The sequence below is a fragment of the Accipiter gentilis genome, chromosome 6 (genome assembly GCF_929443795.1).
Source record: "Accipiter gentilis chromosome 6, bAccGen1.1, whole genome shotgun sequence".
In the NCBI taxonomy this organism is placed as follows: Eukaryota; Metazoa; Chordata; class Aves; order Accipitriformes; family Accipitridae; genus Astur; species Astur gentilis.
Genome location: NC_064885.1, coordinates 39675703 through 39689197, shown reverse-complemented (window position 1 = coordinate 39689197; position 13495 = coordinate 39675703). Strand labels below are relative to the sequence as shown.

At 44.5% G+C, this 13495-nt stretch overlaps 1 protein-coding gene across 1 annotated transcript in view; it reads left to right on the top strand.

Moving 5' to 3' along the window:
• Positions 1–13495, top strand: part of LOC126039439 (multiple epidermal growth factor-like domains protein 6) — a 200792-nt gene that overhangs the window by 173706 nt on the left and 13591 nt on the right. Inside the window, exons 24-30 of the mRNA XM_049802584.1 lie at positions 2949–3077; positions 7786–7914; positions 9585–9713; positions 10232–10357; positions 11430–11558; positions 11787–11915; positions 13020–13151. Of these exons, the coding sequence (XP_049658541.1) occupies positions 2949–3077; positions 7786–7914; positions 9585–9713; positions 10232–10357; positions 11430–11558; positions 11787–11915; positions 13020–13151 (903 nt within the window). The remainder of the gene's footprint in view (positions 1–2948; positions 3078–7785; positions 7915–9584; positions 9714–10231; positions 10358–11429; positions 11559–11786; positions 11916–13019; positions 13152–13495) is intronic.

Here is a 13495-nt window from a genome sequence, read left to right as displayed (position 1 = left end):
AAACGAATCATTTTCTGTGGTTCCTTGAGAGTGATGCTACTAGCAATGCCTCTAAATATCTTTCCTATCTGAGAGAACAATGTTACGTGCCTGGGGAGAAGGTACCTCAGGCACATGTGGGCTTCTGGCTGTTCCTGAACTGAAGCAGCAATTAATGCCTCTGCATTCCTGGACTGTGCAAAGGCAGTGATCATAGCAAAAGATGGCTTTCTAAGTCCTTTCTCTATCCTGTTAAGGCATAGATAATGCGACTAGCATTTTCTCCAGAAAACATGCCTGTCGTGATCACCCACTGCTGTAGGGCTTTGGTTTTAATGCGCTTACAGCTAAGCAGGCAAATACAAAAAACCCAAACCAATCAACCAACCAAAAAAACCCCGACCCCAAACCCAATCTTTCTTGTGATAAACAGCTAAATATATCAATGCTGTCTTCAAATAAATGTTAACATCTGACATGCAGGAAGCCTGGGCCATGGGCTTCTGATGTCAGGCAGCCCAACTGCCCACCCAGCCAACCCAAAAGGAATCAAAGCGTGCCTGCGTTCACCAGCCGTGCTCATAGCGTGCCGTGCCATGCCAAGCGAGCCGGGTCACCCTGCTCTGCACCGGGATTGCTCTGCTCCTGTTTGGTGGGAAGGCAATTGTTATAATTGGTTTCATTCTGTGAAGTGCTGAGCATCTGCTGCTCCCGCTTTGAAGGTTGCGATTGTTTTCACTGCACCATAATTCTGTTTAATTTTGTTCCCCGCTGCTCTGGTATGTGTTGTATGACTCAAGGCATGTGTCCAGTTACGGGATCAGGCCAACAGAAGAATTATCCAGTTCGCTGCTTAATCTGACCAAATATCCCAAAATGCCACACAATTATTCCACAAATTGGAGGCAGCAGGAGTCTTGGACTTTTCCTACAGTATGTTCATTAACTGATGCATGAATAACAGCAACGTATAGCCCTTGTGAAGTGCAGCACTCAAAGTTTGCATTTGAACTGCTGTCTAAATCAGCACTACCGCAGGACAGACTGACTGGGCTTCTCTCTTGGAATTTTAGCAGTTATTCATTATCATAAGATAGCCCAGCAAGATTTCTGTTTTAATCAGATAAAAGGGAAAAATAAATACTCTGCATATCTAGGAATAGCTGACAACACTGTGTAGTCCCTGCATTAAACAAAGAAAAACTTTATCAGCCTTTGAAGTCACCTAGGGTTAAGTAGAAGTCCTTTCTTGTATGCTGTGCCATACGTGCTACCAAAGAATAATAAATAAGGGCATAAAGATTGAAACCACATGCTGATATCTCTTCCTTACAACTTGAAAACAGCTCTCTCCCCAGTACGAACTGAAGAGAGGCTGACGGATGTGGTACAGTCTTATATCGGTATGAGGCACTTTTCAGTTTTTCTGGGACAGCGCGTACTTGGAAAGCGGTGCAAGCCTGAAATCTTTCTTACGCCGAAGAAGAAGCTGCAGTCTGGACAGGATGAAGGGAAGAGCAGTCTTCTGATTTTGAGTAGATGAAACAATCACATGTAGTCACAAGCTGAGCAGGAGCCCTGAGAGTAGAGAAGCCAAAACAGATGTTGCAGCGTTACGCGACGGCTGTCACTGTCTGAAGGTCCAGGTTTGCCTTATATCTACAGACAGGGAATTTCCCCCCTGTAGCCGAAGGAGACAGCAGTGCTTTCTGCTAGAGGACTGAATTTACATTTGTGGAAGAGGCAGTGCAAGCAGACTGGGACAAAGAGCCTGGGCATGAAGAAGACATAGGGCAAGAAAAGGGACAGAAGAGTCCAAGGGTGGAATGTGCATATGGAGAATGGTGTTATTCTGACCCGGTAGAGAGTTGTGAAGTGGAGGAGTCGTTGGGTAGTGTATATGACGATAATCATCATAAGACTCTATTGGGAAGCCAGTCATTCTGATTTCATGGTAGAAGAGTGAGGATCGGGTTTTAAATGTAAGTTTATATTGAACAAGGAGGACAAAGAGCTAAGTTTTATTGAATAACTGCTTATTTAATGAGCACCCTCGCTCCCGAGACTGAGTGATTCGGGGGTTCTGTGGAAAGAATGACATACAATTGTGTGTCTACAGATTTATTATAATTATACTTGTACTTATATAATCTAAACACACACACACATATATATGTAGACAGAGGTTAAATTAAGGCTACATAGGCAACATAATTCCTAATTATTTTTTTTCTTTTTTTTGTAACTCTGAATAGCAGCCTTAATGATCTTGTAATGCAGCATTTTGGGTATGATGTGGCCCACTGACAGGCACCAATGGCTTATTTTCACTGCTGTCAACACTGGTACAGATGTAAATTGAGTCCATGGGGCTGCTCTTCCTTACATGTCCTAGATGTGTCCTATGTGTCCGTAGGTACTGAGCTCCTTAAGCTTCCTGGAGTTGATTTGCTACATTTGATTTGTCTTGGTCTTCTCTCCTCATTCTCTTTGCCAGGTTTTCATTTCAGCACTGAACTACAATGCTATGGCTTATATTCACTGTTAAAAATGTTTAGAGAGAGTAAATGGGAGCATAAGTTTTGCATTTCAAAAGGCAGGAATGGCCCCATAGTCTTGCATCGTGTTGAATTACTTCTTTTTTCCTCTGTCCATTACAGAAGCGCTTGTGTGAATCCAGACCCATTCTCTTTCCTGTTCTATGGCTTTTCAATATTCTCAGCTATTTTTTTCTATGCAGAAATCTGTTGCTTGTGTAAAATGGGTCACGTTTTTCTGAGATGCGTGTAGCAGAATTGTGCAGGCTTAACCCTTGAAGCAACTTTGGCTCTTCAGCATAGTCACAGACGGCGTGTGACAAAGCATCCACAAAAAGACGAGCAGCGCCCTGTGTTTTCAGATCTCTGAGCTAAAGTTTATACAAAAAAGAAACAGGAACTCTGCTAAAAATGAATCTTTTGCATTTTCAGCTTGTCCAGATGGATTCTTTGGGCTTGACTGCCACCAGGTGTGCAAGTGCAAGAATGCTGCTGGCTGTGACCACGTCCTGGGAACATGCCGCTGCCTCCCCGGCTGGCTGGGAGAGACCTGCGAGCAGCGTACGTACAGGCTACACTCGCCATCGCTGTTCACAAACGCTTTCAGCACTAACACGGGTTTCTTCTGGGAATGTAGGATGACGTCCCAGGGTACAGTTTTAGATAAGTCACATTCCTTTCCAAAGATGCCAAAAAAAGGGAACAATTTTTGGTAGCTGTGTAAATAATCAACTTTTTTTTTTTTTAACTGCTGTTGGCACTTGTCAAACATTACAAGAATCAGTTTTTAAATAGCAGAACTGTCTCCTACCATATGACGAATCTCTGCTTTTTATTTTTGTGCAACATTAAGAGATGAAATGCTGTATCTCTTGTTTTGGTGTATCTCATCTAATTATCAATTATAAAGTAACAGATTACAATGTGCAAAAATCAAAGCTGGGACTGTTTTGTTATTTGAGCTTGACAAAATAGGTTTGTAACTAATTCTTAGAAGAGTTATTTGTTTTTTAAAAAAAGCCAACTTCCTAGATTTCCACAAGTGTGGATTATCCTACAATCTTTAAGCTAATAAGGGTTTTTTGTATGTTTGTGTGTATGCATATATGAAATTGGCTCTTCTGAGAAATTGTTCACTAAATTTCATGGGAAATTAAATTCTTTTTGTTAGCTACACAGCATTATATATGGAGATCACTGAGACTGTTTGCAAAATATAGCAAATAGGGTGGGGTTTTTTAAGATTTTTAGGTTTTAGCCTCTCAGCTTCCTAGTTTCACTTTAGGATGATGTCACGGTCTATACTTGCTTTTGAAAATATGACTGCCGTCTGCAGGACTGTGTTGCAGAGCTGGGGCCCAAGGCAGCTCCACAAGGACCCAACGTTCATTGGTGGTGAACGCTTTTGTAAGACTTCTTTAATCCACAGGTTGCAGATTTCTGCAACAGAAAAACAGTTTAGCTTAGAAAATAGAGAGAAATGATACTTGTATTGAAACAATTCTATTCTCCAGCCATATACCATGTTATAATCAGCCCTGTTTGAGTGCTGCGCTTTCTCTTCATATGTTTCCCTCATGTTCCCCCACCATGCAACAGCCTGTCTTCTGAAAGGGCTTCTCCTGCAAAATCCCCTGCTCTTTTGATTTACAGGAAGGTCAACGCTGGTGAATCTTTCCATTTTCTAGATACTTCTGCAAACATCCCACCATTGCATTCCTTTTTGTCTCCTCGGGGCCCCCCATAGGAACACTTGGCTTTCCATCTCCCACTGCCTGAAGATGGTGGTGGTAATACTCCCCTGTGGGTGTAGGTTAATGAGCTGACCGTGAAATAATAAATGCAGAGCCAGAGCCATATAGCCATAGCACAGAGCAGAAAAGGTGCTGCTGAACAGGTACAATGTTTGCTTCTTGGTCACAGCCCACTTTTTCTGCCCTTCAGCCGAGCCGTGGCATTAGCAATGTCCCGCTCCTTAGGGACTGTATTAGGGATGGGAAGCTTTGTTCCTACATATTTCATTAAACTCAATTAAGAAACACAACTCTTTGTCAAGAGCATTCTGTGCCTCTACTCGCATGAGAAAAAAACCTGTTTATTCTCTTGCGCAGCAGCCATTAGATCTTTATGCTGCTTTGATTTATTTCTCACACTGGTGAAGATGCTAAAGCCTCCAAGGTCTCCTTTGCCTGTAAGTAAAAGAGCAGGGTCGGTTAACAGCACAAAGGGTAATCTCCTTTTCTCTTGGCTAAATGATGAATCTTCATTTTGATTTTAAGACTGGATGTCAGCCACACCGCTCAAAAGCTGCTCGGAGTAAGGCCGCCATGGGTCGGAGACGCCAGCTCACCGCTCCCCATCCTTGTTGGGTGTTTAATATTCACCTTGCCAGTTCCTGGGACTTGCCAGCTCTAGCAGCTGGAAGGACAGGACTCGTGTTCAAGTAATCAGATTGCAGGCAATGTGCTGGAGGATATTGAGGAATAATTCTGACATCATGGGATTTGAATTGATCTTAAGCCGGCCATGCAGCGCATTTTATACACTGCTATCTAATTATGAGCAATACGGACAGTAATGCCTTTTGTTGAAGCTGCCTAACGCTTTCTATTACATGACCGTGTTTTTCAGTTGCTTGTAAATGAGTTATATTAATCTGGGATGAAATCTGCCAAGCAAGTTCTGCTTCAGCTTAAGTTTGTGTTTGGTGATTTTTTTTATTTTGGGGGTTTTTTTGAGTGTCCACCTAAGATATTTCAGGTTTCCAGGAAAGAGGTTTAGGAAAAGTATGTTGCTTTTTTTTTTTTTTTCTCCTTTTTTTAAATAAACTGTTTCATTGAGTGTTGTGATGACTCAGTGATACAGAAGTGAGGGCTTGACATTTGGTATCTTTTGCTAGAGATGTAACCTTCCTTTCTGTATAGGAATTCCTCCAAATTTTGCAGTCTCAAAAAAACCCAAAAACCAAACAAAAAAAACCACCTCCAAAAATCTCATGTTGCATGTAGTCTGTAGAAGCTGAACTCAATTCAGCATCTGCATTTTGCCCTGACTCTATTAGTACCAAAACCACCTGATTTTGAAGCTGCTGGGGCTCAGCTGGATCTTCACAATTTCTTGTGGTAAAAAAGAGACCACACTAGTTTGCAAACTAAATGAGTAGAGAAAGATCGGCTCTGACAAAGTCTCTGCTCAGGGGCCCTGATAACCAGGGGTTTGACATTTTGTGGTGTGGGAGAACTTGACTTTGCAAATTCCCTGTTCTTTTAAAGCCGAAGCTTCATTTGGGGGAGAATAATCCACAGGAGCTGCATGAAATCAAAGCTTCTGGGTACCCTATAGAGTCTGAGCACCCGTCACTTCCCCATGCTCCCTGACACTTTTGATGGCTGTTGACTTTGAGTCTGGAAGAAAATCTCCAGTTTCATGTGTTCCTTGCTCTGGGTGCAAAAAGGGATTTTAAAGATTGCAAGCGAATAAATCCTCCTCTTACAGAGGAAAGGCACCGAGAGGAAAATTTTGAAGCCGGAAGAAGTCTAATAATTTAAACCTTTCTATTGCTTCTTGCCTTTGCATTCATCATGAATAAAGGAGAAAAGGCCCAGGGATATTTGTACATTCAGTTATGGAACTTCATAAAATAACTTCAATATATCACTTGTCATCTTAATCTTCAGAAAAGTACTTTAATAATCAGGATTGTCCTACCAAGAAGCTAAAAAATGTCTGTATCCACCCAACAGAAGAATTAAAATTTTCTTCTTCAGAAATTTCTGCTTTCGTACCAGAATTTTCACTGGAAAACTCTCTTGTCTTCTTGGTAAGCATAACAAGAGCTTTGCACGCATACTCCAAAAACCTCACACGGACCACTAAGTAACCAGTCAGGGGACCTGGTTATGAGCTGGTTTTTTCCTTTGGCTTGGTTATGATATAGTTCTGGTCTGTATTGTGGAAATATTTAGTTCTGCTCCCAAAACTGAGCCAGAGCTCTGTAGGATGGGCTGAACTTTTAACTTGGCAACCAAGCCTCATTTGCAGAACAGACTTTTAACTGTGATGGGACTGAGCTCCTGCACTTTCTTGTGGTTTCAATGTGGATGGGGTCCAAGCGATGACAAAAATGAACACTGTTGAAAAGAAGTCCTGGGAGAAATGGTGTCTGTGAGAACTGCGGGAAGCTGGAAGTCCTCAGATGGGAAGAGAAGAGCTGAGATTGGGTCAGATACCAAGTTTACCCCTGAGGTCAAGATGTCAACCGAGTTCACCCCTGAGGTCAAGATGGTTTCACGCCTCTCTTCGGTCCCCAGGCACGTGTCCTCCCACAACACTGCATCTCGCTCCACACACTGACACCCTCAAAGGCATAGAGGTTCTGGTGAAAAGTCATCATTTGGGTCTGATCCTGAGATGTCACGTTCAGCGAGTTCAGGACACTCCTCGGGATCAGGGCTTTTTTTGCCTCTCCAATGCATGTCAGCAGTGCTGCAGGGATGAGAGGCTCTGACAGCTACGTGTAAGTGAAGGACAGCCTCTGCAAGGCAGGCGCAAAAAACGTGCAAGGAGTCTATCCATCTTCATTAACTCGTTTTGTGTTTTTGGGGGCGATATCTGAAGAAAACAGGGTAGCGGTACTGACTGTTTTCCACCATTTAAAGCTATCCAAATCTCCAGTGCAATGGAGACTACAGGAATTTTATCACTGCCATTTTTCATAGGCAGCAGCACTGAAAACGGAGCTGCAGCAAGTGTACGTTTGTGAGATGGCTGTTAAGTTTCCACCTGGGAGCCAGCTGCTTAACCGAATGCGTTGAAAATATCACCCCTCTCTGACCAAAGAATGAGACTCTTGGTGAGCGAAGGCATCCAGCTGTGAAAAATGAACACTGAAAACAATGAAGTTGTCAGTTCTCTTACCAGGATGCAAATAAATACCCGGGCTGTCAAGCTGGCGGTTCTGCTGGACCATTAGTTTAGCACAAAGACATTCCGCAGGGCAGGGGATGACAGCTGATCCATCACCCGAGCGATCCTGCCCTTCGATAAAAACCTCTTCAGAATGTGCTATGATACATATCTTTAAGCCACGTTGTTTAGTGTCGGGCATAGTTAATATATGGACTTAGGTACCCTTATGATGTGAAAAGTGTGTTGTCGGAAGCCAGTTTCAAACTGATTTCCCTGGTGCTGGGTTCTGTCTCAGGTTTACTCTGTGCAATGCCTCCTTTGATGCTTTCTGATGGAGTTTTATGGACTTCTCTCATTGCAGCCTGCCAGGGGGACAGCTACGGGCCAGGCTGCAGCCGCACTTGTCACTGTCACAACGGAGCGCTCTGTCATCACGTAACCGGGACGTGCCTTTGTAGCCCGGGGTGGAAAGGAGTGACCTGCCAAGAAGGTACAGTCGGAAAATCAAACCCTTCACGGAGGATTATAGGAGGGAAAAATAAAACTTCTGCCCAGGGGGCTTCATTGGTATTTTAATTATCAGCTCATTGCCCTGGTTTTGTATCCACACAATGATGGGGATCAGTCCATTAAATAAATCTGCGACACTGTGTTGCAGGGGCCAGGTGTAGGGGCTCGGTGTACGTGGGGCAAGGGGGGCTGAAAGAGAATCATAAACTAGAAACAGAGCTGATTTTGAAGGCTGATTAAGGGAGAAAAGGTCCATAAAACTCCCAATTATGACACTGAAATAAAACTCTGTTTCTTTTCTATGGCCTGCTTTACTGTCCCGTGCGCCCGACTGATCCTCGTCATTACCGTACACTGTTCCAGACATAGGCTAAATCCAGAACATGTGAAAGGCATTGGGACTTCTAGCCTTGGCAATTAGACCAATACATGTGACTCGAACACAAGCCCAACTCCAATGAGCCTTAAGAAAAGCGGCTGGCAAAGGAAAGGCTGCACTGAGGCTTACGTTACACATCCTAATCCCCTGCATCCAAGCCGCTAGAAAAAGTCTGTCCATTCCCACTGCAGAAGGCTCCTTTTTCTGTGCCTCCCCCGTGAGGTACCTGGCTCTGTAAGCAGTGCCACGGAGCTGGGGATGCTGCTGCGGATGCTCCTGGGTGAGCTGGGGTTTGGAGTCAGCACCTCCATGCACGCAGCGGCTGCCCTTCAGTGTACCGAGAGGACAGGTAGGGAACGGGCATGAAAACTGGCAGGAGTAAAGGAATATATAAATTAAGCGGGCCCCCCTTTAAAACCTAATACGAAGAGCTCTTTCCATGAAGGAATAAAAAGTTGAGAAGGCACCAAACTGTTCTTTATGACATGTATGACATGATCTAAAATATTCTGTTCTGCATGAAGGCCTCAAATACAAACCCAAAGCAAAAGTTAAAACAAGCTGTTGTCAAATATGAAGACATTGTAAAACATTTGGTTTTAATGGTACATTTGGGGATTTCTTTTCTCTTTGGAAGTAAGGAGGTAGAATAAATGTGTGAGGTTGGGTGAGCCATCCTCTGGTGACTGTGCTTTTGCAGAGTGAGAGCTTGCTCCTGTTAGCATCTTGAAAAGGTGCTACTCTGGCACATGACAGAGATGTGTATTTTCTGTGCCAAAAAAATTAGGTTTTATCTGTAGGATCTGCTTGTGATGGGAATTAATAAACTTCCTTAACTAAAATCAAGTAAACTGTGAAGTGGTGTCAGCCAGCTGTGGGTAGCAGGATCAATTAGAAAAGGAGTTGTGATTTTAAGAGGACTGTACCAAGAAATTCTGAAAACAGAGAAATCAATAACCCGACTCTGTGGTGTTGAGAAAGCTGGTAGGAACCAAGAGATGTTTTTTTTAGGTGCGAACAGAAAATCTTGAGGCCATTTGGTGGGCCATAGCTAATTCTGTTTATCACCTATTTTGTTCACAGACCAGTTTTACACTGGTCTGCATAGTTCCTTATCAGTTGTGGCCCCATTTTTACTTGATCGTACCTCCCACAGCATCTTCATGATCCCCAGGGCGAGAAGGAGTGTAAGGTGGGAAAGGTTGTGTTTAACCTGCGTCCTTCTCCTGCATTTCTTCATGGAAGGCTTTTGTCCTACCTCCTCTTCACAGCCTGTCCTCCTGGATGGTATGGGGCAAACTGTCTACAGCGCTGTGTCTGCCACGGCCAGGCGACGTGTGACCGCGTGACGGGCGAGTGCCTGTGTCCCCAAGGTTGGACGGGGATAGCATGTGAGCTGGGTGAGTCTCGACGTGTCCTCCACCCCTCCAGCACCTCGTTTCAGTCACTCTGCAAGGAAATTCTGTTCTTGGTGAGGTCTGCTTGGAGACGGCCCAGAAAAAAGAGAGTGGAGGGGCAGAGGTCTGGAGAGCACCGGGTATGAAGAGGGTGAAAAAGTTGGGGTTGTTTAGTAAGGGATGAGAAGACTGAGGGGAGAAAACGGTATTGGCACTTAAATGTACTGTGGTGCTAGAAACTTCCTGGACAGAGGAGAGGAATAAGCTATTCTCTGTCGCTTGGGGAGAGAGAAGATAGCTAATGAACTCAATTTGAGGAGAAAAAACAAAACCAGAAGAAATCCTTCAAGAGGAAAACAATGTATTTCTAGAGAATTTTGTCAAAGGAGGCTTCAAAATCTCCCTCACTGAAGGTTTTGGGGATGAGCTTAGATGACTCACCATATTTCAGAGGCATAAATGCATTCTTCTTGGAGCCTCTCCAACCTGCCCCCCCGTCAGTCTTCCCCCTCTCTTTTCAGAGTGTGCGGACGGGAGGTACGGAGAGGGCTGTGAGCACAACTGTAGCTGCCACCACGGGGTTTGTGACCAGCACTTGGCGAAATGCATCTGCCACGCCGGCTGGACTGGGGACCGCTGTGATGTTGGTAAGGGCAGTTCCTTCTGCAGATGCTGTGTTTTAACGCTCTCTTCTGCAATCAGTCATTTCTGCTTTCACAATATGAAGTCCATTTCTAGTTTGTATCTTAATTTTCCTGTATTCTGTAGGCCAATAAGAAATAAAGCTGGTGTGAGCACTCACCGTGTCTTGGGAGCCCCACAGCAGGTCTCTGCCCAACCACAAATATGTGCCCCTGTCCAAATCATTTTATGTCCTCCTAGTTCTGTTCCCTGCCTGCTCAGAAAACTAAGGTATTTCTCTACCTTATGGGTACAAGGAAGAATGTACAAAAGGGAGTGAGTTGTAAGGAGAGTTTGCCAGATCAGCCACATGCTGCTGCATCTCAGTGGGTCATTGAGGGGAGCTCAGCAAATTGGACTGTAATGGTTCAGATTGTACCAACTTTGCATGCGGACCAGATTGCCCAGGTTTGACATAGCTGTCTGGATTTTTTAAAGCCATGTAAATCCCTGAAATAGAAATCTTATAAATGGTAGATATCAGATGACTTGAAATGCACTTTCAGCTCGGCTACTGAGGTGCTGTGGTTTTTGTAAGCCACAAGCATTTTTCTGATGTCCCCTGAGGTGCAGAGGACTTGCAAAGCCTCAGCCACTAGTGTGACCTGTAAAGCCTTCACAGTGCCCACCTTTCTTTTCTTCAAGCCTCGCTTTCTCTTTGATCACTTTGCAGAGACCTGTGAGGTGGAAAGCAGTACACATGGACACAGTGTATTTTCACTGTTCAAAGAGCTGTCCCTTTGTCTATGCATGACTGTGTAAAAGTGAAAGACGCTGCGTTCTCTATAGACACCATCTGGATTTGTGCTCTAGACTAGGACTAAGTCTTTGCAAGCTTCCATGTGCGGACCCATTAATAGCCAATGCTAAGTGCCTTTAATATTTTTCATGTATTCTCTTTCAATGATATTTCCTGGGCATGCAGCCTTCTAAATATACATCACCATGTGCAAGAAGAACGATATTGGCTTATTTGCCAATGACGGATGTTTTCTGTGCAGCAGGAAGAACCCTTACACCCTCTGCTTCTCCTCGCAGTCTGTCCCCCAGGATTTTTTGGCAAGCAGTGTGAGGAGCAATGTGACTGCGTGCATGGCTTGTCCTGCCACCATCAAACTGGAGCGTGTCACTGCGAAAAGGGATGGCGAGGGAGGCACTGTGACAAACGTGAGTGTCTGCTGGGCATTTACGGAGGGAAGTTCAGGTCACCGTGTACATTCCTCCCAGATCCAGACCTGGTGACAGGATCCTTTTGCTCCTGTGTTGCTCTGTGGGGTTAGTCTGGAAGCGTTCACCAGGGATGGGTGCAGCAGATCCAGTGGAGGGGGGTAGCTTTGCACCGTCCTGCCTGGCCCCTGCCCCATGCCCTGACGAGGACTGGTTGCATCGTTGCAGCTTGCTTGCCCGGCCGCTATGGCACGGGCTGTGCCCAGCGGTGCCGGTGTCCCGTGGGTACCCCCTGCCATCACCTGACGGGCGAGTGCGGCTGTCCTCCAGGATTCACTAGCTATGGCTGTGAGAAAAGTAAGTATGTTATAAGAATGCAAATACTTCCCTTGTAAATTAATTAAGAAATTAATTTCTTAAATAAAAACCTGACGATAGAATGCCTGAAGAGGGAGGAGACAACAACCTCACAGCAGTGAAGATGGACGAGGACTGCTTGTTGCTCACCCAAATGGTTTGTTCGGTTCTGGCCTCTGTGCCTGGTGCAGTTTGGGCTGGCAGGGTTTGCCCTCTCTAGCTTTGCAGCTCTCAGGCTGGCAGGGAGCAGCTGGGGGCTAAACTGGATCAAAATAGATTGAGGAGGTGCCAGCGGAGCCCGGCTTCAGCCCGCAGCCATTGCTGTGCCATGGGTAAAGCAGCAGCTCTGCTTTCTGTTGGTTTTGTCGTCGTGAGAGACTGTCTTTTCCTGCTGTCAGAGCTCATGGAAGTGTCATTATCTGGTTTGTCTTCAGCATTGAGTTTGGCCATCTGGAGCTGTCTTTGAAAGGAGGCTCGTTCTGTGACCCCAGCTGCCTAATTTTGACTTTGTTCTTCCTTGCATTTTGCCTGAGGGCTGCTTTAGCAAAAAGAAAAACGCCACCAAAAATGAATTAAAAGAATTGACATTGGTGTCCCATATCCTCCACTAAAAGACTCTAAATCCTGACCCACAACCAGGGCAACTTAATGGAAGTGAGCTGCAAGAATTAGATGTGGAAAGTCCAAAACCTGTAGGCAATGTGGCTGTCAACAGGCAAAATGAAACCCATGAAGATGTTGGTACTACAGCAGCTTTGCAAGTTTAAACTCCCTGCAAAAGCTAGAATGTCTTTATCCACACGCCTGGTTCCTTGTGAATTATGCTGTTATTTTAGTCAATTTTACCTGACATTTCCCTATGATTTTTTCTAGTGACAAGAAAATTGTATCTGGCCCTTGACAGTTGGGCACAAATTGACTGAACAAAACAAAATCAAGCAGTGAAGTAACCTCCAAGTAAATGTAATAAATCCAAAGTCCCGGAGGAGAGCATTGTTCTGTAGGCAGGGATTTTATTTAATAAATTTGAGCTCGCTCTTTGTTTGAGTGCTATATTTACCAAGACAAATTTAATTTATTGGTTTACATTTCCTCTTCCCCAAGCTTGTCCACCGGGCACGTATGGTAAGAACTGTAACCAAGTATGTCAGTGCTCTGCCGAGAATGAGGAATGTCACCCGGTGACCGGCGACTGTATGTGCCGCCCGGGGTACTACGGGGCCCGCTGCAACCTCCGTGAGTATTTCTGTGGGCTGTCCGCTTTCCGAGCGAGGACCGAGTTAGGCAGAAGCATGTGCTGGTGCTTTGAGTTAATCTGTGTCAGTACCTTCAGCATTGACTGAGATAAAATAAGCATAGGTTGGGTTAATTTATGATAATAAAATTACCTGTATTATTGCAAAGGATTATTTTTTAAAAAGAAAATAATTAAAAGACAGACTCATTTACTAGCTACATGCTTTCCAATTTCATGCCACGCTGAAGAATATCAGTATCATTCTCTGCATTTACCTCTCATCTTCAGCTACACCTGGATACTGTGTAGCTCCTTCATTTCCAAATACCTAGGCCAAAATATT